This window comes from Rhineura floridana, chromosome 21 (genome assembly GCF_030035675.1).
Source record: "Rhineura floridana isolate rRhiFlo1 chromosome 21, rRhiFlo1.hap2, whole genome shotgun sequence".
NCBI classification, from domain to species: Eukaryota; Metazoa; Chordata; class Lepidosauria; order Squamata; family Rhineuridae; genus Rhineura; species Rhineura floridana.
In genome coordinates, this window is record NC_084500.1 from 16,066,219 (window position 1) to 16,090,454 (window position 24,236).

At 44.1% G+C, this 24,236-nt stretch overlaps 2 protein-coding genes across 7 annotated transcripts in view; one reads left to right on the forward strand and one right to left on the reverse strand.

The window, feature by feature from the left end:
* RPS6KB1 (ribosomal protein S6 kinase B1) overlaps nt 1–12,424 on the reverse strand; it is a 30,235-nt gene extending 17,811 nt beyond the window's left edge. Inside the window, exons 1-6 of one of the 3 annotated variants that reach the window (XR_009759896.1) lie at nt 11,774–12,244; nt 5,855–5,904; nt 4,999–5,119; nt 3,720–3,788; nt 1,468–1,615; nt 1,285–1,342 (exon numbers count right to left, since the gene is read on the reverse strand). Coding sequence is in view for 2 of the 3 variants with exons in the window: in XM_061605396.1 (XP_061461380.1) it covers nt 1,285–1,342; nt 1,468–1,615; nt 3,720–3,788; nt 4,999–5,119; nt 5,855–5,904; nt 11,774–11,845 (518 nt within the window). In the remaining variant the exon portion in view is untranslated. Of the gene's footprint in view, nt 1–1,284; nt 1,343–1,467; nt 1,616–3,719; nt 3,789–4,998; nt 5,120–5,854; nt 5,905–11,773; nt 12,245–12,294 lie in introns of those variants that run through there. The other 2 variants (XM_061605395.1, XM_061605396.1) reach the window with 2 other exon arrangements.
* On the forward strand, nt 12,115–23,925 carry TUBD1 (tubulin delta 1). 4 transcript variants are annotated; one of them, XM_061605400.1, is made up of 9 exons: nt 12,115–12,215; nt 17,095–17,289; nt 18,122–18,269; nt 19,001–19,217; nt 19,944–20,175; nt 21,487–21,651; nt 21,966–22,106; nt 22,312–22,495; nt 23,440–23,925. In XM_061605400.1, exons 2-9 carry the CDS (start codon nt 17,118–17,120, stop codon nt 23,540–23,542), a joined length of 1,362 nt encoding a protein of 453 aa, XP_061461384.1. In that variant the 5' UTR covers nt 12,115–12,215; nt 17,095–17,117; the 3' UTR covers nt 23,543–23,925. The 4 variants fall into 4 exon arrangements, with proteins under 4 accessions (XP_061461384.1, XP_061461383.1, XP_061461382.1 ...); XM_061605399.1 differs by having other exon boundaries at nt 12,141–12,506; XM_061605398.1 differs by having other exon boundaries at nt 12,142–12,604.
* Nucleotides 23,926–24,236: the final 311 nt, after the last annotated feature.

The following is a 24,236-nucleotide window of genomic DNA, read 5'->3' on the forward strand; positions in this document are numbered from 1 at the left end:
TTTGTTTTGCCCCACTCCAGAAAACTCTGCAAGCCCTAGTAGCCTACGGAGAAATACTTTTATGTGTAAAAGGCTCAAAATCTAACACACACTGATGGAGACAGCACCCAGCAAAAGGAACTAGACTTTCACCAAAATTTCTCCTACGATGGTACAAGGGTCTCTTCCCCCAAAGAACAAGGGGTGAAATCTGAAGGACGTGGGCTTTGGACATTTCTCAAACATCAGCATCTAAACCCTATGGTACTATCATTACATTTATTTATAACCCACTCTCTACCAGCAGATCTCAGGACAGATTTCAGCTATTTAAAATTCACTATGAAGAACCGTTAAAACAAATTACAGTCACTAGAATAGGGTGGATCCTGGCATCTGAGGTGTCAAAGGCCAAGGTAAAGAGGTGCACCTTCAGCATACGGTGGAAACTATATAATGAAAGTGCTAGATACATCTCTGTGGCACCAAAACGCTTTTGGAATTATAGGATATGTTCAAAAGCAGGTTGCAGTACAATAGACGGCTGTGATGGAAAGAAACTTAAGAAAAAAATTGCAGAAGGCATGGCCAGGTCCTTATACACAACTCTGATACTTGAATCCTAGCTGAGGTGTCTTTCAAGACCTTATGTTTGTTTAGCAGAAACTGTCATAGCCAAGAGGCACCTGCATCCGAGCAGAAAGAACAGAGATTTTGTAACTTGTAACCATTGTTAATGGTTTACCGTGAACACACAGATCTCGGCTGTTTTGTTCCTCCCCACTAACCCATGTATGAAACAAGCCATGATCCATGGCTGAGCGCTCTGTGGCTTGTTTCACTCAAACAAAGCATGATGAGGAAGCCAAGGACAAACTTTGGCTGCAGATTGTCATTTGTTGAGGGCTAAACAACCCACGACCCCCAGTTCAAGCCCAGCGTGAAGAAGTCTTTCTTTTTGCCTGTCCTGAATCTCTCATCATTCAACTTCATCAGATGACCACGAGTTCTAGTATTACTGGTGTGTGTGTGTACTGCCTTCAAGCCGATTCCGACTTATGGCGACCCTATGAATAGGGTTTTCATGAGGCTGAGAGGCAGTGACTGGCCCAAGGTCACCCAGCGAGCTTCATGGCTGTGTGGGGATTCGAACCTTGGTCTCCCAGGTCCTAGTCCAACACCTTAACCACTACACCACACTGGCTTGCTCAGTATTACTGGAGAGGGACAAAAATCTTCTCCCTCTTCATTTCCCTCCACACATACCTATAAGAACCCCATGCTCAAACAAAAAGCTTCTCTTACCAAGCTGTGTCTTCCATAAATATCCCCTCTCTTTCCAACTGCATGAACAGTTCTCCTCCTGCAATGAAATGGGGGCAGGGAAGGAGAGACAAAAATGTAAGAAAGAACAAAGCTGCTTCTGCCCCACATCGCTTGCTGGCCACAATACCAGAATTTGCATCCAACTATCTGTTTCATCCTTACCACTGAGATACTCAAGGATGAGGTAGAGTTTTCCACCAGTCTGAAAGGCATAAATCAAGTCAACGATGAATGGGTGCTTGACTTCCTCCAAGATGTTCCGCTCTGCTTTTGTGTGAGCTGTATCTTTTGCATTTCTCACTATCATTGCCTAGAGGATAGAGACTTCAACAGTAAAGGCCGCATTCTAAAGACTGCACCATTATCAAACCAAAAGAGTGAAACAAACGCTCAGTAATCCTCCAAAACAGAGCCATCAACAGTTTGTGGGTGTCCATAACAGTTGATGGACATAAACAATCTATTCATATGCAACTCTCAAAGCATGGTTTTGGAAGGGCTGTGCCTTGGGCTTGCACGCTGCCTCTTCCCCCACCCTTGCACTTCAATTCCATCCCTGACTTCCTGGTTCACTCCTAGCTGCAGTCTCCTTTTATCCAAAACCAGACAAACTATGGTAAGCACAAAGTAGTTTGCCTGCAAACCATGGTTTGAAGTGGGTTTTCCAGTTCTTATTTACACAGAGGGAATAGTAAGCCATACCTTGCTGTGGACCTACTAGTTTGCAAGTGGAGAAGGGAGTATACAATCTTGAGGGATAGCTCATGACATATGAGCTGAGCCAGTAAAAGGAATGCAACTTCTGTTGCCAAGCGTTGCTACTAGCAAGGAAACTCTCAAGCAAGTTAACATTAGCACTCAATAAAACGTTTGAGTCTCTTCTCATGGGAATTTACTGTCTGGATATCTCCTATCGCTTCTCCAAGTGTTCTCTCATGTAGCTAGACCTCAATGAAGATTTCTGTTCTCTTGCCCTGTGGGTTCTCTCTCTTTTTCTCTCCTATCCCCCATTCTTTATTTTTTGCATTCTTTGTTACAAGAGATGTGTTGTGACAAGGGACGTGACCCACCCGATAGTTTAAAGGTGTACTTGAAACTCTTCTACCTTAACTAAATGGGACTAGGTGGCTCATCTTGGCTGGATCATGTCCAGAATAATGTATGTTTCAACAGACTGGTGTGCATTAGACAACCCATAAAAATGCAAGTCAAAAAGGCTCTGCAAAGTAGAATATTCTAATATACTGTGACAAGCAAAAACAATATTTGTTAGCAAAATAATAATAATCTGACTGAGCTCCCCTCACATAACTTGTGCCCAAAATTACTAAATAGTGATCCAAAATGTTATGTACAAATGCATTTTTTTCATTATTCAAAACCAGCAAATTCTGTTCAAAAAAACCAAGGTAGCCAGCATGGTGCCCTCCTTGTTTTGGACTACAACTGCCAACAGTCCCAGCCAACATGGTCAAGCATGAGGCATGATGGGAGATGTAGTTCACAACACCCAGATGGCATCGTATTGGCTGCCTTTGCATTAACAGTTAAGAACATAAGAACAGCCCTGATGGATCAGCCCAGTGGCCCATCTAGGCCAGCATCCTCTTCACACAACAGCCAACCAGATGCCCCAACGGGAAGCCTCTGAGGAGGTCCTGAGTGCAACAGTGCTCTTCCCACTTGTAATTCCCAGCAACTGGTATACCATTTACTGGTGTCTATTCTAAAAATAAAAAAAAGAGTATAGAAATACCTCAGTTAACAAAGTAGATGTGTTCCTGGACATTAGTTATTAAACAAACTCTGGTACCAGAGGTAGGAATAACATGGAAAGAATAGGGATAGGTGCCTACACCCATTCACAGATGGTGGGAGCAGCTTCAACAGGGGCTTTAAAGGGTGCCTACGTGGCACTCATCCCCACCCCCTCCTTTGAATCATATTGGATCCTTCCCTCCCCAGCCCTGGGAGAAAGCAAGAGAACTCTTTAATGCAAAGAAAAGACACAGGCTGGTCAGTTTCACCCAGCAAAGCAAAGGCAGGGGCTTGAAAGTTTATCCATAGCAAAGCAAAGCTAGTCATTTTCACCTTAAAATAATATCTTCCTCAAAAAGAGCTTGGTTCCTGGAGAATTTGTTAACTGAGGAATTACTGCACACCAATTTTGATGAGAGGACGCTGCCTTACACCATGCCAGGCTATCTACTGATATTGTCTGCTCTGATCAGTGGTAACTCTCTAGAGTCTCAGACAAAGGCCTTTCCCATCAGTGGTTACCTGATCCATTCAAACAAACTGCAATTGCCAAGGACTGGAACACAGACCTTCCGAGCTCTACCACTGAGCTAAGGTATATTCCCCTCCAAGGCAGTCCCTCCTCTTTAATAGCTTAATGACAAAAGCCAACTCACCTTTTTAAGCACCTTCATGGCAAAAATCTTACCAGTGTTTGCTCCCGTTACTTTTCGGACTTGGAAAACCTGGCCAAAACAAAGAACTGTTAAACACATTTTTTTTAAAAAAAAAAGGTCAGCAGCCACTGCAACAGCTGGCATTTGAATTTTTTCCATTACCAGTGAGGGGCAAAATTTATTTATTATTAGTTTCCAATAGTTACAGACCACTTGTCACCACAGACGGTCCCAACGTGGTTTACAGATCAATACACTAATTCATCAGTCAAATAATGAGGTGTTTAAAATGAACAAAAACCAGAGGTTAAAAACATCCCCGTAAATAGGCATAATACTACTTACTTAAAATAGAAAGGTCTTCATCAATCACCTGGAGTTCGACAGGGAAGGGGACCTGCCTGATCTCAACTGGGAAAGAATCCATCAGAGTCAGGCCCACAATACTGAAGTGCATTTGAGCCATGGGGGACCACTAACAGAGATTCCCCCAGAGTTCCCAGGGATCAGGCAGGGATACAAGGCAGTTACAGGTGTGGCAAATAAACAAATGCAGCTGTTACGAAACACTTGGAAAGAGGCCACACAGGCGGCTGCTTTATTAATATTATACCATCTCTACAACAGGGGTGGGGAATGGTGACTCTCTAGATACTGCGGGCCTAGAACTCCCATCATTCCTGATAATCGGCAAGGCTAGCTGGGACGGATGGGATCTGAAGTCCTACAATATCAGCAGAGGGCAAAGATTTTCCACCCATGCTGCGTTTGTACATAAGCCATTGTTTGTTCAACAAAGCACAAGTCATTTCACAGTCAAGCAAAACAAGTTACGGCCTGTTTCTCCAAAGCTTGATTTGTTTCCCAGCTGTTCTTGCCTTGTGTCTTTGTAGTGCAACACATGTCAGGGGAGAGATGCTACTTTCAGACATAACAGCAAACTGTAGTTAAAATAAGCCACTGGTTGTAAGCTAACAACAAACCACGGCTTCACATAACTGTTCGTTGGTAGAAAGGAAACCATGGTTAGAATGCTGGGCTGAGCTTGCAAGTTCAAACAAAGCATAGCTAGGCTAAACGAACCATGTCTTAGTGTTACGTGCGAAAGAGGCCACTGACTGGCAGCAGCTCCCCAGGGCTTCAGACAGGGGAGTTTCCAAGCTGCGCCTGGAGATGCCAAGAACTGAACATGGTACTTTTGCATGCAAAGGAGATGCTCTACCACTGAGCTACGGCCATGAGGAGAGAAATGAAGGATGTTCCATGCCATACTTCTTACCTTTCCATAGCCACCTTTTCCAAGAACACGTAGCAGCTCAAAGCACTCTGGGCGTATCTTTTCAGGGCCTCTGTTCACAATTGTTTCTGAAATCTCAAATTTTTCACAATGTTCCATGCCGCTAATAAAAAAAAGTTTAAAAATTAGGGTAGCCTTTAACACAATAAGTGCATTAATGATTTTATATATAATTGGCAGCTTCCATGTGAGGTGCTCAGGAAAGGGGGAGGAATGTGCTTTAGAAATGTGGAGCAATTTGTACGAAAATCGAGACAGGCTAATACAAAACTCAATCTATAACATGGAGAATAAAAAAAATCATAAATCAGTGAATCCTAAATGCCTCATTATGGTTTCTACCTCAATACACAAAATCCTGACAGTGATATTGTACCAACATAATAATGGAAGCTAAAACACCTTTGAAATTGGGACATCATTTCTACTCCTAATCACAAAGAGGTTTGCAGTGTAACGCTTACAAAAAGAACCTCAAAGTATTCCCCCCTCCGATTGATTATTTTATTTAACAAAATGTATATACCGTTTGTAAAAACCTCTAAGCCGTTAACAAGAGACATTAAAATTATCAATAACAATTAAAAACAAGTTTTTAAAAACATTTTTAAAACAATTAAATTAAAACAACATTTTAGCAGCACCTTGCTCCCTGTGAGGAGCTTTGAAGTCACGACTTGTGAAAGCATCAAGTCACCAGATGTCATGACGCCCCACTCACATGTCAAATTTGGTCCATGAAGGACCTGGCTCAAAGAGCCAGAATGGGTCTCCACCCCGACTTGCTGCCTCCCCAGCTCTACCATTGACATGAATAAATTTTCACTTAAAAACTTACAGCTCATATGGAACAACTCCCCCATGCTCCATGCTCTCACTTAAGTGACCCTAAAACAAAGATTGGGGGGGGGGAAGAGAGAGAGAGGTAACTATATCATCGTAAACAGAAGGTTTAGAAAGCACTAAGAGTTTTTTCTTAAAGTTAACCAAGGCTTTAGGACTGACAGCACTGTAAGGCTGCAGTCAGATCTTACATAAGCACCTTCAGCGGCAGGGCATGCAAATTCCTATGCTGGGATTTTGTGGAACATCCACAAAGTTCAACGGGAGTATTGCCAACTCCTCTAAAGGCAGCACAGGGACTCAGCGGTCTTTAGCCAACTGCACTGCTACCCAATTTTGTACAAAGCCAGACGTCACAAATGCAATTTTGAAAACAAGAATATTTTCTAAGCACTGTAGATCAGTGTTGTTTTCAATTTTCTTGTCCTCTCCTCTCTACTCCAGACACCCACCAAAGAACTTGGTGTGTGCACATAGAAATATTGCAAGTCTACAGCCTATTTTTTCAAAGAGAGAGAGAGAGAGAGAGAGAATATCTTTCCTTTTCAACCTGAAGCGGTACTGTCCACGCAAACTTGCCCTCTGCTTAGGCCTACCTCACACATGAAGAAGAGACTACAGTAAAAAGCTTTAAAACCTATTTTTTGTCCTTCTGTTTATAGGCTACAGAACTGGGTCCACAGTCCACACATGATTTTCTTCATTTATGGAACCAGAAGTCCCCTTTCATCATACCATGGATACACAGGACAGTTTTTGGGTCACTCAAAAATTTGTTTTTATCATTCTACTGCCTTACCATCAGCAATTACAACTACTGTCAGGAGTGCAAAAATTCAAGTGCTTAAAAAAAAAAAAGGGCGGAGGCCTGGTGACTGATACCAGGATTAAGGCGAGGTTAGGAAGTAGGTTTCTCACCCTATCCTGGGAAACTCTTGCTGCCCATGATGTTTTGCACCCTAAACCACTGCTAATAAGTAGAGTAGTGCTTAGTCATGTTATTCACCTGAGACAGGAATAATTACTCATGTACACTGTTGGTGGTGTAGTAACAAATTGGCTGTGTAGGTGAAGACCTAGAGGATGAAAGCCTGTTTAATTCTGGCATAGGCTTGGCACATTATGACTAAGTTTGAAAAGATCTGCTACAATGCACAGACAGAATAGATGATCCTAAAACAGTGCAGGCACATGCACAGACACAATGGGAGAGACTGATGAGCATAAAACAATCTGTCATGCAACAGTGGCAGGATCAAGAGCAATGTCAAAGCACATGGATTCTGATTTACAAAATCAGGGCAGGGCTCACAAGCTTTAAAAGGCCATTTTGAGTCTATAGCTGCACACGTAAGTGACAGCAGATATTCTATCTTTGCAGGTAAATGACTGAAACCCTAAATAAAGAAGTCTGAGTAAAGCCTTTAGATGTGTTCTATGAGCACTTGATTTTTAAGGACTTTGCATTCGATTTAGGTGCTACCCTGGAATGCCACAATATAGTATCAATATGTGCAGAATGAAAAATGAAATGAACTGCCTTCAAGTCAATTCTGAGTTATGGCGACCCTATGAATAGGGTTTTCATGGTAAGTGGTACTCAGAGGTGGTTTACCATTGCCTTCCTCTAAGGCTGAGAGGCAGTGACTGGACCAAGGTCACCCGGTGAGCTTCATGGCTATGTGGGGATTCGAACCCTGGTCTCTCAGGTCATGGTCCAACACCTTAACCACTACACCACACTGCAGAATAGCCACCTAAAATTAACTCACAAGAAGGTTGAGTGAAGTGAGATTGGCACCTCTGTTGTAATGCAGACACACGCCTATCTAGAACAACCCTTGAGACACAGGAAGCTGTCTTGCACTGACTTGTTCAGTCTTATCTACACAGACTGGCAGCAGCTCTCCAGGATTTCAGATGCGTCTCTCTCCCAGCTTTACCCAGAGACTGAACCAGAAAGCAGATACTCTACCACTGAGCTATGGCCATTCTCTGAATCCCAGGAACCTGCAGCATCTGTCGGGTTGCAAGAAAAAGCTGGAGTAACTTTACCATGGAACCTACACTCAGCTACAGTCAGTAACCATGTGCTGGCTCAACAAGGCTCCTAACACAATCACTGGCCAGCAAAAAAGATGCTAAGGCCATCTCTCCAGGCCTACATATGCCTCATCTTGGGTGTATTTACACAGAACTAAATCCAATGCAATATACTTCCAGGTTAAGTGTGCATAGGACTGCAGTCCCAAGCACTCCAATATTGCAACAGAGCGAGCACATCTGAATAGTATCCTGCGTTCACTCGTGCTCCAACACCGGACACAAAAGCAGGAGCTCCACTGCAGAAAGCTGGCCCTCAAACCCAGCCTTATTTATAACCCACTTGCCTGCTCACCATAGGCAACTAGGAATTTAAACCCAGACTCTGCTCCTCTTCAAGAGCACTTTGCCCCCTTCCTGCCCAGTGCTGAAGCATGCTGCAGAAGCTTAAGAATGCTCCGGCGCTCCTCAGGCAGCCCACTGCACTTCCATACTGCGCCTGCAGAAGGGGAAGCTCCCTCCTATGCCCCCAGCATAGTAACCAGGAGGGCTAGTGATGGAGCTCTTGTTCCCTCCCACCACTAGCCTGAAACACTTCTATGCCAGACAAGCAGCAGGTGAACCTCCTGCACATCTAGCATGGCAACAGAGTAGGTTGGTAACAAAGAGACAGATCAAAGTGTGCTTTTGCCCCTCACTCACTTGGTTTCTATGCTGCACGCACATGACACAGCTTTCGCGCCTGTGTGCGCAGCAAAAGAGTGGAGGTTTCTGCCACCAGCACATCAAGCACAGAAACAAAGTGGGCTGGCGGCATAAATGGCTTCATCCCTCCACCGCCAGTCTGCTGCTGTGTCTATGCTAGATGCGCGTGAGACAAAGCTTCTGCTTAGCATAGAAAGCACAACGGCTAGCGGAACAGGCACAGAGAGCACTCATTTCTAATGCGTTTGCTTACCTGCTTCTTTGCTTACAAGAGGGCAAAAAAGGAATGGAGTGCTCTGGTTTGCACCTTCACCAGCCCCTCTTATAAATAAGAATTGGTGCATGCTGTTAAGTTGGCCCCTCAAAAGTTACAAGGCTGCTCTAATCAGGCAGAGCTCTGTTCATTTTTTGGCATGTTTTTATCATCGCATAATCTCTTTCACCCTCCCTTAATATGACAATAGGCAAAATACAGCAGCTTTAGAAAAGTCAGTTCGCAAAAGTGACGATAAGGAAGAACAAAACTCCTTTTCCTCACTCACATGACTAAGCAGCATCTATTAAAGCTTAGTCATTAATAAGTGCGCTAGTTCACTGATTAAAGGACTGTTATCTCTGGTAATAAATTCCACAGGAGTAGACATGCTGTTGCAGCAAGAACAGTGGAGAGTTTTACGATACCTTAAAGACCAAGGATGCAATTCTAACCCCACTTACCTGGGAGTAAGCCCTGATAAATTAAACAGGACTTACTACTGAGCAGACATTATTAGAATTGTGCTGTAAAGCATGTATAGGATTTTAGTCTACCAGGAACAAGCTTCATTGACCTCAATAGGACAAACTTCTGAGGATGATACGCATAAGATTGAACTGCATCAGATTGCAGCATCAGCTTTCATGGACTAGCGCCCACTACCTCTCACTCAGATGCATCAAAGGTAAAATTCCAGATAACCATTATGTGCTGAAGTAAGCCCCAGACCCACCAAAACAAATGCTGCAATAAATCTATCAAGTTTTTTTTTTAAAGGTGCCACAGCACTCTTTATACAATTAATGTAAGCTGCTTATGCACATTTTGTAAAAAGACATGTCATAAGATGTGTTGATGGCCAGTAGGAACGTAAGAAGTGGCCTTATGCAGAGTCACACCCTTGGTGCTTCTGGCTCAGTACTGTAGGGGCTCTCCGAGGTTTCCGGCAGGAACCTCTCCCAGCCCTAGACAGAGATATCAGGGACTGGGCCTTCTGCATGGACAGAAAGATGCTCTGTCGCTGAGCTATAATGTTTTAGCCCCTTGGAGCTTGCAGTATTTGTTGGGTTTCAACCACGGTATCTTCTGCAGACAAGGCATATGCTCCCTGTGCGACCTTGGGCCGGTCACCATCTCTCAGCCCAAACTACCTCACAGGGTTGTTGCGAGGATACAATGGAGAGGGGAAAACCATGTACACTACTTTGAACTCCTTGGAAGAAAGGTGGGATACAAATTTAATAAATTAAATTAAAAACATAAAAAAGACTGGACAAATTTGTGAATAAGTCTGCTGAAGGCTAGTCACAATTATGCATAACCTCCAGATTGAGAGGCTACTTGCCTCTGAACAAATAGTTCAGCTTGTGGGCTTCATGAAGCCATGTGTTGCTCAATGTGGAAGCCTTGACTAAATAGACCTTTGGTTTGATGCAGCAGGGTTCCCCCATGCTATGTTCAGTAAACTATTACTATGAATCACAATTTGTTAGCAGTAACAACAAAAGAAACAGTACAGCAAACACACTACAAGAGACCAAATAAGCATGCTACAGGAGGCTAACAATTAACAGGACAATAAATATAAAGGACGAAAACAAATAATCATAAGTGGAATAAGAACAATGCAGGAATCTTTTAACAATAATCAGTTATGGTGAAGTCAGTCCAATGCAGGAATTAAAAAAAAAAAAGAACAGTGACAGTTAATGGTACTATAAACCCAATACAGGAACCTAATAGATTAAACGTAAAAAGTAATGGTGATATAAGCACAATACAAGAATCTTAACAATAACAGTATTTTACACACAATGCAGGAACTTAATCATATTATTATCATTCACATATTATTACTAGTTTCAGCACCACCATATGCAGGAATTGAATAATTACGATAATTGTGCCATAATCCAATACAGAAAACCTATGTACATTTATGATTGTAAGTGCAGAAACATAATAATAGGTGCAATAATAACAACAACCTGCGCCATCACAATGCAGGAACCTAATAATGGTAGTAAAACCTCATGTTGAACACAATGCAGAAACAAAACAATAAACTTATTGTTATTATTGCTAAAGGCCCAACACAGGAACATAGTAAAACATTATAATAATATTATAATATATTATAATATAACATTGTATTATATTATATAACATTACAGCATATTATCATAATATATTATTATACAATATAGTAACTGGAAGAGCCATAAGCATAACGCAGGCGAACAACGACGACAGCAATAAATAATAGTGATCAGTTAACGGAAAATCAGCTCATTTGAAATGTGGTGTTGGAGGAGAGTTTTGCAGATACCATGGACTGCAAAAGAGACAAATAATTGGGTGTTATAACAAATTAAACCACAACTATCACTAGAAGCTAAAATGACAAAACTGAGGATATCATACTTTGGACACATAATGAGAAGGCAGGATTCCCTAGAAAAGACAATAATGCTGGGAAAAACAGAAGGGAGTAGAAAAAGAAGAAGACCAAACAAGAGATGGATTGATTCCATAAAGGAAGCCACAGACCTGAACTTACAAGACCTGAACAAGGTGTCTCATGACAGATGCTCTTGGAGGTCGCTGATTCATAGGGTCGCCATAAGTCGCAATCGACTTTAAGGCACATAACACACGCACAGTTAACGGAGCAGTCACTGCAACCCAGGAGCCTCCCGCTGCCGGCCTTTCCCCCGTGCAACTTCCACCTCCCCACAAGGCGGCCTCTCCTCGCCTCTCTCCGGCCCAGGGCTCCGCCGTGCCTGCGCCTCGCCTTTCTTCCCAACCCACCCACCGACCCGCCGGGGCCTGAGCTGGGCTTTTCCCCCTTAGGCGCCCTCCTCTCGGCCTCGCCGCACCCAGGCCGGGCCTGCCTGCTCGCTCTCTCACCCCCTCCTCCAGTTCCTCGTCCGAGGCCGCCTCTTCAGGCTGGTCCAGGTCGATGTCGAAGACGCCCGCCATGGCCTGGGTAACGAGAGCGGCGGCGCTGCCAGAGCCGAGACAGCGCAGGGCGGAGGGCCGGAGGACCGCCTCATGGGCCCGCAGCGACTACCCCGAGCGCCGCCATGACGGTCGCCATCGCCCAGGTTAGCCAAAGGCCTTCGCGCTCACCGCGCCTGCGTGATTCTGTCCGCGCAAGCGCGGGTAGTGCTGAGGCCGGTCGCTCGCTCGCAGCTTACGCCGTCGCTGCCAGTGCGCACGCGCTGAGAGCACGCGGGTCAGCGGCACCTACTTCCAGAATGGCTCCCTCGCGGGTTCCTAAGTGCTTTCCCGGAGCCGCAAATGCGCAAGCGCAAGTGATGCAGCGTCATCTATCGGTCCCGCACGCGCGGTGAGGCCGGGGATGCCTTATCTCCTATGCTCTTATGCATTCTTATGCTTTTGCATTCATAAGTCTTATGTTCCTAAACCTTTCAATAGTGAGCACCACGCGGAGGACGTGACGCATGCATGAGGCCAACAGCTGACGCAGCTCCCTTGCCCTTCTTTATCTCTCTCTCCCAACCGATTTTCCCGCCTGAGCTCTCGACGACAGGGGAGCATGCGCAGAACGGCTTGAAGGACGGAGGTCGAAAGTGCAGCGACAGTTGGTGGTCAATGGATGTGGAACGACTGAAGAAGGGCAAGGCTCTGCGCATGCGCTTGAGGGAAAGAAGGCTGCTAAATGCGGGGAGGGGAGATAGAGGGAAAAGGTTTTGTATAACGGCCGGAAAGTGTGAGGTGGGATTAAAACACTATTTTAAATATACATATCTAGATGGATGGATAAATACGAAAGACGTTCCTCTTTCAACAAGCCTTTAGTCTTTATCCCAGTTGATACCCGTTTGGGGGTTTGAATTGGTTTTATGTATGTGCTGTTGTGGTTTTAAACTGTTTTTATATCTATAGTTTTTTTTAAAAAAAATGGTTTTTATATATGCAATTGTTTTTGCTGTTTTTAGGTATGCGACCTTTAAATATGTTAATATATCGTGTGTATAAAGTGGCAAATGTAACACCAATCTTCAAAAAGGGATCCAGAGGGGATCCCGGAAATTACAGGCCAGTTAGCTTAACTGCTGTCCCTGGAAAACTGGTAGAAAGTATTATTAAAGCTAGATTAACTAAGCACATAGCTTAGCACATAGCCAGCATGGCTTCTGCAAGGGAAAGTCCTGTCTCAGTAACCTATTAGAATTCTTTGAGAGTGTCAACAAGCATATAGATAGAGGTGATCCAGTGGACATAGTGTACTTAGACTTTCAAAAAGCGTTTGACAAGGTACCTCACCAAAGGCTTCTGAGGAAGCTTAGCAGTCATGGAATAAGAGGAGAGGTCCTCTTGTGGATAAGGAATTGGTTAAGAAGCAGAAAGCAGAGAGTAGGAATAAACGGACAGTTCTCCCAATGGAGGGCTGTAGAAAGTGGAGTCCCTCAAGGATCGGTATTGGGACCTGTACTTTTCAACTTGTTCATTAATGACCTAGAATTAGGAGTGAGCAGTGAAGTGGCCAAGTTTGCTGATGACACTAAATTGTTCAGGGTTGTTAAAACAAAAAGGGATTGCAAAGAGCTCCAAAAAGACCTCTCCAAACTGAGTGAATGGGCGGAAAAATGGTAAATGCAATTCAATATAAACTAGTGTAAAATTATGCATATTGGAGCAAAAAATCTGAATTTCACATATACGCTCATGGGGTCTGAACTGGCGGTGACCGACCAGGAGAGAGACCTCGGGGTTGTAGTGGACAGCACGATGAAAATGTCGACCCAGTGTGCGGCAGCTGTGAAAAAGGCAAATTCCATGCTAGCGATAATTAGGAAAGGTATTGAAAATAAAACAGCCGATATCAGAATGCCGTTGTATAAATCTATGGTGCGGCCGCATTTGGAATACTGTGTACAGTTCTGGTCGCCTCATCTCAAAAAGGATATTATAGAGTTGGAAAAGGTTCAGAAGAGAGCAACCAGAATGATCAAGGGGATGGAGCGACTCCCTTACGAGGAAAGGTTGCAGCATTTGGGGCTTTTTAGTTTAGAGAAAAGGCGGGTCAGAGGTGACATGATAGAAGTGTATAAAATTATGCATGGCATTGAGAAAGTGGATAGAGAAAAGTTCTTCTCCCTCTCTCATGATACTAGAACTCGTGGACATTCAAAGAAGCTGAATGTTGGAAGATTCAGGACAGACAAAAGGAAGTACTTCTTTACTCAGCGCATAGTTAAACTATGGAATTTGCTCCCACAAGATGCAGTAATGGCCACCAGCTTGGATGGCTTTAAAAGAAGATTAGACAAATTCATGGAGGACAGGGCTATCAATGGCTACTAGCCATGATGGCTGTGCTCTGCCACCCTAGTCAGAGGCAGCATGCTTCTGAAAACCAGTTGCCGGAAGCCTCAGGAGGGGAGAGCGTTCTTGCACTCGGGTCCTGCTTGCAGGCTTCCCCCAGGCCCCTGGTTGGCCACTGTGAGAACAGGATGCTGGACTAGATGGGCCACTGGCCTGATCCAGCAGGCTCTTCTTATGTTCTTATCGTAAATCACTTGGGTGTCTCATGAAGTGATTGAAATTAATGTCTATTAATTTGCTATTCTTTAAATTTTTATTGAGCAATATTTTTATATTGAATTGATCTATTTTTTATTTCATTTATGAATCAGTTCCCATAAAACATCCCAAAGTGATATATTGTTTGTTGTTGTTATGTGCCTTATTCTACTTTCACATCCGTACATAGAGATCGGAAATACCATGTTCTGAATGATCCTGACTTTAGTGTTCAGTGATACATCTTTACATTTGAGGACCTTTTCTAGTTCTCTCGTAGGTGCCCTCCCCAGTCCTAGCCTTCTTCTGAATTCTTGACTATTGTCTCCATTTCGGTTAATGACTGTGCCAAGATACTGATAATTTTTGACAAGTTCAATGTCCTCATCAACTTTAACATTACATAAATCTTCTGTTATTGCTTTAGTCTTCTTGACATTCAGCTGTACTCCTGCTTTTGTGCTTTCCTCTTCAACTTCCACCAGCATTCGTTTGAAATAATTACTAGATGTGATATGTAATATTAACTTTAAAAAACCCTGAAAAGGGGTTAATTTAACTATATATAGAAGAAGGCTAGGAATGGGGAGGGCAGCTATGAGAGAACTAGAAAAGGTCCTCAAATGCAAGGATGTATCACTGAACACGAAAATCAGGATCATTCAGACCACGGTTTTCCCAATCTCTATGTATGGATGTGAAAGTCGGAAAGCAAAAATAACGGATAAGAGAAAAATCAACTTACTTGAAATGTGTTGGAGGAGAGCTTTGCACATACCATGGACCGCGAAAAAGACAAATAATTGGGTGTTAGAACAAATTAAACCAGAACTATCACTAGAAGCTAAAATGACAAAACTGAGGTTATCATACTTTGGACACATAATGAGAAGACATGATTCACTAGAAAAGACAATAATGCTGGGAAAAACAGAAGGGAGTTGAAAAAGAGGAAGGCCAAACAAGAGATGGATTGATTCCATCAAGGAAGCCACAGACCTGAACTTACAAGATCTGAACAGGGTGGTTCATGACAGATGCTCTTGGAGGTCGCTGATTCATAGGGTCGCCATAAGTCAAATCGACTTGAAGGCATGTAACAACTGTGTAATTTATGTGGGCTCCTCTGAGAGAAACGATGGGATATAAATTTAATCACTCCATAAATACACATGTGTAGTTGCACACACACTTGTTTGAACATGTGACCCTTCGTTAATACTATAAATATATCTTAATATGTATGATCAGTTTCACTAGTTACTATTTGTGGTGTTGACACTAGAAACCTTGAGCTTTTTTTAATATGGTTTGGCCACTGTAAAGTTTAAAACCAACCAACCATTGTACTATATTTGTCTTAATATCTGGTTAATATTAGCACTGATAATATGCTAAAACAAAATATACTACTGTTATTAGTTATAATATTTGGCCAAAACTAAATGCTTTATTGGTTCATATTGGTAAAGGGCATATATCAGTACTTTGGCCTATTAATTATATCGGTTTCAATATTTACCCTGTGTGTGAAACAGTGTAGCCCCTTGCATGCTTACTCAGAAGGGATCAGTAGGGATTTCTCCTTGTAGGTGTATTTAAGATTGCAGCCTTAATATTTGTATAGTCCACACCATACATTTTAAGTACATTTTAAGCATCATGCGAACTGTAGTTTATAACTCCCAGAGCTACAATTCCCAGCACCTCTAACAGTTTCCTGGATTCTTTGGGAGAAGTCATGTGCGGTACGCACTGTTGGAATATATGTGGTTCAACTCCAACTTGTGGGTTGAGGGTGCATGGGGTTAAAAAGGGTAGCTAGAGAGACCTCTTGGTTGCTAGGCTATACCTGTCCTTTGATCTCCTGCTGTCTCTTTCTTCCTGCTAGACTGATATGCAAAGGATGTTGATCACAGTTCCTTCCCTTCTTCTTTCTCTCCTGAGGGAGAGCAGACATATTCCTTTGTCTCTCCCTCTCCTCCAAGCATGAGGGGAAACACTAGGCTTAGTGTTTGCAGCTCCAACTTAGCTAGTTAGCTAGACATAGGACTCTTTCCTATCAAGTTTGTACTTCTAGAATAAAGTAGTTATTTCTTATTTTAAAGCTTAAAGTCTCTGTCTGACTAATTTTTCAGGGAAGGTATAATCTTTAGCAAGGATTCAAACACACGCACATAAGCTCGCTCTCCGTTCCCAGCATCGCGACTCTCTGACACTCACATGGTGTCATATGGTGTGGTACACAGCTATTGATAATAAGCTGCAACTTTTGAATACTTTATTTACAACTTTGGTAGATTTATGGCAAGGCTGTTCAAGCGGACTTGAATTCACTGGGATTTGCAGCCTAACAGTGTCATCTTATGCATGGCTAAGGGGAAGGGGCAGTAGCTCTGGCAGAACACCTGCTTTGCATGCAGAAGGTCCCAGGTTCAATCCCTGACATCTCCAGGTAGGGCTGGGAAAGACTCCTGTCTGAAACCCTTGAGAGCTGCTGCCAGTCAGTGTAGACAGTACTGAGCTAGATGGACCAATGGTCTGACTCAAAATAATACAGCTCCCGATGTTTCTGTGGCTGTTCAAAAGTAAGTCCCACTGAGTTTAATGAGGCTTCCACCCAGGTAAAAGTGACTATGGGGATTGTAGTTTAACACCTGGGTAACATTTATTTGTAGGGCTAAGGCTAAATTAGAGGAGAATGTCCATCATCACAATACAACTTGGTCAGTGTGGCAACCAGATTGGTCGCGAACTCTTTGATGCCATCTGCACAGACCTGCACAGCACACATGGCCTGTGTTCCAAAAAGGAAAATGAAGCCTTCCAGGCCACCTGCAAAGAGCGGTTCTTCAGCGAGGAGAAACCCGGAGGTATGATATTGAGAAAATGTACATCTTTCTCACCCCACACCAATCAAGAGGGCAAATCAACAACAAGGGAGGCATTTGATGTATGGACTTCTCCATGTAATTGGATATTGTAATATCTCAGGGTGGTGTTCTGGATCAGAGGTTGCCCTTCTTGGCATTCAACACTTTTTTTAATTTTGAAAGCCTAGAGGAGCAATTTTAGTATAGAGTAGACGGGGGGGGGAAGCAATCCTCTAAAGCTGTGGTTCTTAACAATTTTTGGCTCACAGAGTGTGATGAAAGCTATGGACCCCTTCCCCAGAAAACTACATGTAAGCACATACACGCAAAATTTTCAAAGTAAAAGTTTCAAGTCATACTTTTTTTGCCTGGTTCACCAGACCCCTGAAGCCCATCCACAGACCCTCTAGGGGTCCAAGGACCACAGGCTAAGAACTCATGCTCTAAAGCATTACAAAAATTAACAACATTAGGGAAGGACCATAACTCAGTGGTGGAGCACCTGCCTTGCATGAAGAAGGTCCCAGTTTCAATCTCCCTGCCTGACGCCCTGCAGAGCCTCTGCCAGTCAGTGCAAACAATACAAAGCTACATGGACCAATGGACTGACTAGATATACCGCAGCTTCCTATGTTTTCTGTTTTGTAGTCACAAAATGACACATGGGACATTGTGCTGCTTATCCCTGACATCACAGACATTATCCAATAGGAGTAAATGACACCCATGCAGTCACCTTCCATCCATTGTTCACAGTAGCAGCAGATACATTTTTTGGATGCTATGCCAGGGATCCCAAGTGTACATAATTTACCTTTTTTTTCTCCTCTAGTTTTGGTTGCCCGGGCTGTTCTTGCTGACATGGAACCTAAAGTGATTGGCCAGACTTTATCCATGGCTTCAAGGTCTGGTACCTGGAAATATGACCATCAGTCCCACTTCTGTCAAAAGCAGGGGTCAGGAAACAACTGGGCGAATGGGTATGTGTGGCTATATCAATGCTGGCAAATAAATTTCTCTCTGTATTTTCAAAATTAATACACCACAAATCCAGCTACAAGGATCTTCAAGATAGTTTACATGCATCTAAAGCAGGGGTCACTGAAATGGTAAACCTACATGGTTTGTATCCAAAGTTAGTTATATTCAGTGTAGACCCATTGAAATTAAAGGATATGACAAACTTAGGAACAGAGCCAAACAAGTTCTACTTGGAGCAGACCTATTACAATTAATGGGCATATGTCTTTAAGAGGTATTAAAGCTCGTTACTAGCCATAATCCACATCATACATTTATAGCATATGGCTTCCCCTGAAGAATCTTGGGTACTGTAGTTTACCCCTCACAAAACTACAACCCCATGGATTCTCTGGAGAGAAAGCCATGTGCTTTAAATACAGTATATGGTGTGAATGTGACCTCTATCTGCACCTCTCAAACCAAAGAGTGGGTGGCACCACCAAGGAAGCCCACTTCTGTGTTGGTCACCAAGTGACAATCCACTGTTTGTTGAACAACCAGCTGGGTTTCCTGAGAAGAACTTTTGGTTTGGCTTGGTCTATGGTGGTGGGAGGTGGTCTGCAAACTCCCCTGGCTCCAAGTTGTTTGGGGCTTTAAACGTTGCCTTCTTTGTTTGTGCTGTGGCATAACTGAATTGTTCCTTCTCGTTTCCCACCTACCCACCCCCACCCCCCAATTTGTGTCACAGCTACTGTGTTCATGGACCCAAGCACAAAGAAGCCGTCATGAACTTGATACAGAAGGAGGCCGAGAAATGCGACCGACTGAGTGGATTTCTGACGGTTATGAGCATGGCTGGTGGGACAGGATCAGGCCTGGGGACGTTTGTAACAGAAAGCCTGAAAGACGCCTATCCCACCTCATTCCTGTTAAACCACATTATCTGGCCGTATGGAACTGGGGAGGTGAATGCTGAAACTCTGGTGGCGGGGTTGAACCTGGATGCCAAGCATGTGCTCTTTCATAGGAACATAGAAAGCTGCCTTGTACTAAGTCAGGCTGTTAGTCTATGTAGTTCAGAATTGTCTACGCTGACTGGCAGCCCTACCTGGAGATGCCGGGGATTGAACCAGGGACTTTCTGCATGCAAAGTAGATGCTCTGCCACTGGGCTATATAGATGGAGAAGCTCAGTGGAACCACCTGTTGGTGAACAGGAATGTAGAGTGAAGGCATCCAAGCGGTGCTATTCCACTGCAGTCTCCTGGGACCTTCTCTGTGCAAGTCTGGCGCTCTACTCCCTGCTCCCACAAGCAGTGGTGGTTGGGGCCCGTTGGGACTAGTAGGGCAGAAGGCAGGGAGCCCAAACAGTGGGCAGAGCCAGCTGATTCTAGTTTTGCCCCTGAGCTCCTTCCTGCTGAGTTCTACAAAGCAACAATGAGACTGAGGAGGAGGAAATTTACAGGCAATGCTATCCCCTCGACTGGCTGTAAGAAAGCAGGCATGCCTATGGACAGATGTTGGTGTGGTAGTGCCCCATTTGCCCTAACTAACCAGCCTTTATTGTCCCATACGTAGCTTATTCCCTCCGGTGAGATCATCTCCATGCAGAAAATTGTCACATGTGAAGCATTCCGCCTTTTGGGACCAAACTCTTAGCCACTCCTTGTGTTTCTTCCCCCTTATTTCCAGGTCATCGTTCAAAACTACAACTCTGTCCTGACCCTCTCACATCTGTATCAGTCCTCCAATGCCCTCCTGGTTCACGAGAACGATGCCATCCACAAGATCTGTGCGCAGCTAATGAATATCAAGCAGATATCTTTCCGGGATGTGAATCAAGTAATCGCACATCAGTTGGGGAGCGTCTTCCAGCCGGCTTACTCCTCTGAAGGTGCCACTCAGTACAGCAGAAGTCCCCTAGGTATCTAGTGTTAACATTGTGCCCTTTTCCTCCTCTTGATATTCCCAGTGACTTGCAAAGTAGTCTATATCAGTAATTTACTAGTCCGCAAAGACTCTCAGTCTGTCTGCCCATACATACTGCTTGTGGGCTTCTCATAGGCATCTGGCTGGCCACTGTGAGAACAGGACGCTGGACTAGATTGGCCACTGGCCTGAACCAGGAGGCCCTTATGTTCTTAAAACACAAATGCAATTTTGAAAAAAATAACCTGGTTGGCTAGTGTGAATTCTTGCCACGTGACACCAGGCAAGTAGGTTAGGTTTATTGAACTTACGTTTCTCTTCCAACGACAAAAAGTCCCATACTGCTTTACAACAAGAATAAAAAATAAGACACATTAAAACATAGCTGAAATACAAACATCCCATTACTGGTCTTGCCCAGATACAGAGGAAAACAAAACCATATTTGACTGGAACTGAAACTATGACAAATTTGGCGCCGGGTGAGCCTGTCTAGGAAGAGCATTCCATAGATGGGGAGCTACTACAGAATAGGCATGTTCTCTTGTTACCACTCTCTGGCCCACCTTTGGAGGGGGCACACAGACACGCATGTCATATGTTGGTCTCGGGGTCTGGGCAAGTTCATATAGGGAAAGGCAGTGCTTAAAGTATAGGCCTAACTGTTAAGAAATCTGGCTTAAAGGATGGGGAACCTTTGCTAAACTGAATAATGTTCCCATGTTATGAGCAGCTAACCCAAAAAGTCACATGCCATCATCAAGGATGTGATAGGACTGGGAATCCAACAATATGAGGCATAGTTGGCACCCCAAATGTTGCCAGACTCCAGCACCCATCACCCACGACCACTGGCACCATTGGCTGGGGCTCATGGGAGCTGGGGTCCCACAACATCTGGACGGCCACAGGTTCCCCACCACGAGTGCACTGGAATGGCATCTTTTGCATGTCATTTCATGTGTTGGCATCTGAAACCACAGCAATGGTAGGAGACCAGCGAGTGGAGGCACCAAGGCAAATCTCAGCCCACTGAGACGGGCAGCCTGTTTTGGATAGATCCTTTGAGTTGAATACAGATTCCTGTCTGCATCTTTTCACTGGGACGGGGGAAGCATATGAATGGTCCGTGTATGGTTTTTCATGCAAATAGCTTCTGGGTCATAGACTACAGTAAAGATGGGAATTTGTGGCCTTCAAGATGTTGGATTTTGGTTCCCCTGTCCTGGGCTACGGGGGCTGAATGTGAGCAGATGAAGTTCATGCATGTTAAAGCTTCATTTCCATCCTGTTTCCTCCTTCTCAGGGGATCTAATGGAAGCCCTAGTCCCGCATCCTGAGTTCAAGATGCTGGGTCTCCGGAACATTCCTCAGATGTCTGAAAATTCACTTGCCTACAGCACTTTTGCATGGCCCGGGCTTCTAAAACACCTGAGGCAGATGCTTATTGCAAATGCCAAAATGGAGGAAGGTAAAGCTTGCCAGTGAATCACAGCTACAGCCAGAGCAAGTGAACGTAGAATATGCAGGGATGCATATGATGGAAGGCAGGCCTTAAGACTGGATCTTGACTAAAATTCAGTGGGGCTGACAGGAGCCAAGTAAAATTGCATTTTTTGGGTGGTGGTGGGAGACCAGGAGGCCAAGAGTTGGCCTTCTTTACTATACAGCAGGCCTAGTGGCCACACTCTCTTTCTACAGGCCACACACCATACCAGCCCTGCTCTGTGCTTTCTGGTTGAACTCCAAATATCGACACATTCCTGCTCACTTTTCCATTTACAGGGATTGATTGGCAAGTGAGGCCTCCGGTACCTGGGCTCCCAGCATCTAAAAAACAGTCTCTGAACAGGACCGCTTGTTTTAACACTTCCATCGCCAACCTGGTTACCCTGCGAGGAAAAGATGTACAAAGTGCAGATCTAGGTGAGAAACAGGAGTGGGGTGGCTTCAACAGAAGGTAGTGACACTGGGAGGGAGTTCACAACTGTGGCGCCACCACTGAGAAGGCCCCGTCTCTTATATCTGCCTGATTTCACATGTGCATCACTCATCCTGAGTTTCTTATGGAGCAGGACAGAAGCGGAATGAGATATTGTGATTAATTTTTACACCTCGCTGCTCCTTGTAGGAGGTTTCCAAGAGCCTGCCCTGTACACTTCCTGGCTGAACGCTCAGGACGCCTTGACCGTCTGGAAGACCCCAAGAGCCTTTAATAAATATGAGAAGTCTGCCTCTTTGGTCAGCAACAGCCAGTTTTTGCTGAAGCCCGTCGACAGCATAGTGGGGAAGGCGTGGAAAATGTTTGCTTCCAAGTAAGTGGGAGAAAAAACAGCCTTCTGCTAATACGTTGTCATCTCAGACTTCACTGTGTGCACTTGTGGGAGGGAGGACAAGTGGAAATATAGCAACAGGCCTAAATCTGTGGAATTAAAAGGGGGAAGACGAAACAGAGTTGTATGCATACCCTTAAAATTCAGAATAATTCACATTCTGCAACCTGTATAACAGCAATGCTTTCCCCCTCCCTTGTGCCCATCCCCTCCCTTTCTTTCTGTGTGGTATTACCTGGAGCCCCGGTCCATTGCTGCAGATTAGGAAGAGAGGCAGGTGGACAATGGAGTGGGAGGGAATGGGCTGGAGAATCCACTGCTGGTGCAGGAGATTACAAGGTATCTGCATGAACTCCAACTTTGAATTTGGCTGCCTTTGTCTCTTCCCCTCCCTCAGCTGTCACCCATTCCATCAGGCTGTAGCAGAGGGAGAATAAGGGAAAGAGGGCTGCTCCATTGGCTCCCTTTTCCCTTGACTGGTAACTAAACATAGCCATCCCATCAGGCTGCAGCAGAGGGTGAAGAAGGCCACTCCGTCGACTCTGCTGATTGACCAACTGCCTTTGACTCTTCCTCTTTGCTCAACTGTCACCTAATCACAGCTACGGGTTAGAGATGAGACGCAGGGGCACTTCTGTTTGAAAGAACAACTGCTTTGGGCTCCTCCTCTCATCCCAGCTGGTCATTATTGGCTTGTTTTGCTCTTCCCTCTCCATCCCTTTTTCCTTATATGCCATGTCTTTTAGAGAGTAAGCTTAAAGGGCAAGGACTTTTTTTTTTACTGATCTGCTCTAGGAATCTCTTCAGTTGAAGACCCAAATAGAAATCCCATAAGTAAATAATCAAAATCAGTGGAACAAAGTTTGTCACAACTGATTTTAGCTGGATCAGGACCTGTTATTCACCAAATCTTGTTTGTTCCACAGGGCTTATGTGCACCAGTACACAAAGTTTGGGATTGAAGAGGAAGACTTTCTGGACTGTTTCACAGTTCTGGAACAAGTAATTGCCAGCTACACCAACCTCTGATTCTCAAATTCATCCTTGGCCAGCAGAGGGGAAGGCATTATCTGTGCAGATCCAAAATCCTAGGGATGGGGTGGAGGCCTTGAAATCCATGTTGGGGGTGTGTGAGCATCTTGCATTTATACATATTAGAGAACTGACCAAGAAACAGTGAAGAATTGAATGTAGCAGGAGGATTCTTTTAACAGACACCTCATCCCAGATATGTGCTTTGATTCAAAAAACTTTCGAAGACATGAGTTCCCACACCAGAATCGAGGGAGCTCCAGCTATCAATGGAGGAAGCAGATATATACACGCATCCATTTCACCCCTTCACCAACATATATATATATTTACAATCTAAATTGTATGTGTTTTGGATATAAAATAACTTTATTTTCTTATGTTGTGTGTACTTGATTTAGGAGTGAATATCTAGTTTACCTAGCTGTATACACACTATTTGTACCTTACTGTCTCTCCAAGTTGCTCAGGACACCTTTCAGGAGGTTGTCATTTTATCCGCAGAGAAGCTACATGGGTAGGGTGGGTTAAGAGTTGGTGACTGGCCCAACATCACCCTGCTTTGGGGCTGAAGTGGGAGTTGTACCTACCTCTCCCCTCTGCAAATGTAGCACATTCTCCACTATACCATATTACATCTCAAGATCTAATTAGATCTCAAGACTGATTGTTTGCCACCTTGGGCTCCTTT

What these genes read in the sequence shown, in the direction of transcription:
- TUBD1 (XM_061605400.1), top strand. Translation starts at nt 17,118, where the DNA reads ATGTCCATCATCACAATACAACTTGGTCAGTGTGGCAACCAGATTGGT. An exon ending in AAATGCCAAAATGGAGGAAG is followed by an intron (nt 21,652 to 21,965) that starts GTAAAGCTTGCC and finishes TTCCATTTACAG; the next exon opens with GGATTGATTGGCAAGTGAGG. An exon ending in TGGAAAATGTTTGCTTCCAA is followed by an intron (nt 22,496 to 23,439) that starts GTAAGTGGGAGA and finishes TTTGTTCCACAG; the next exon opens with GGCTTATGTGCACCAGTACA.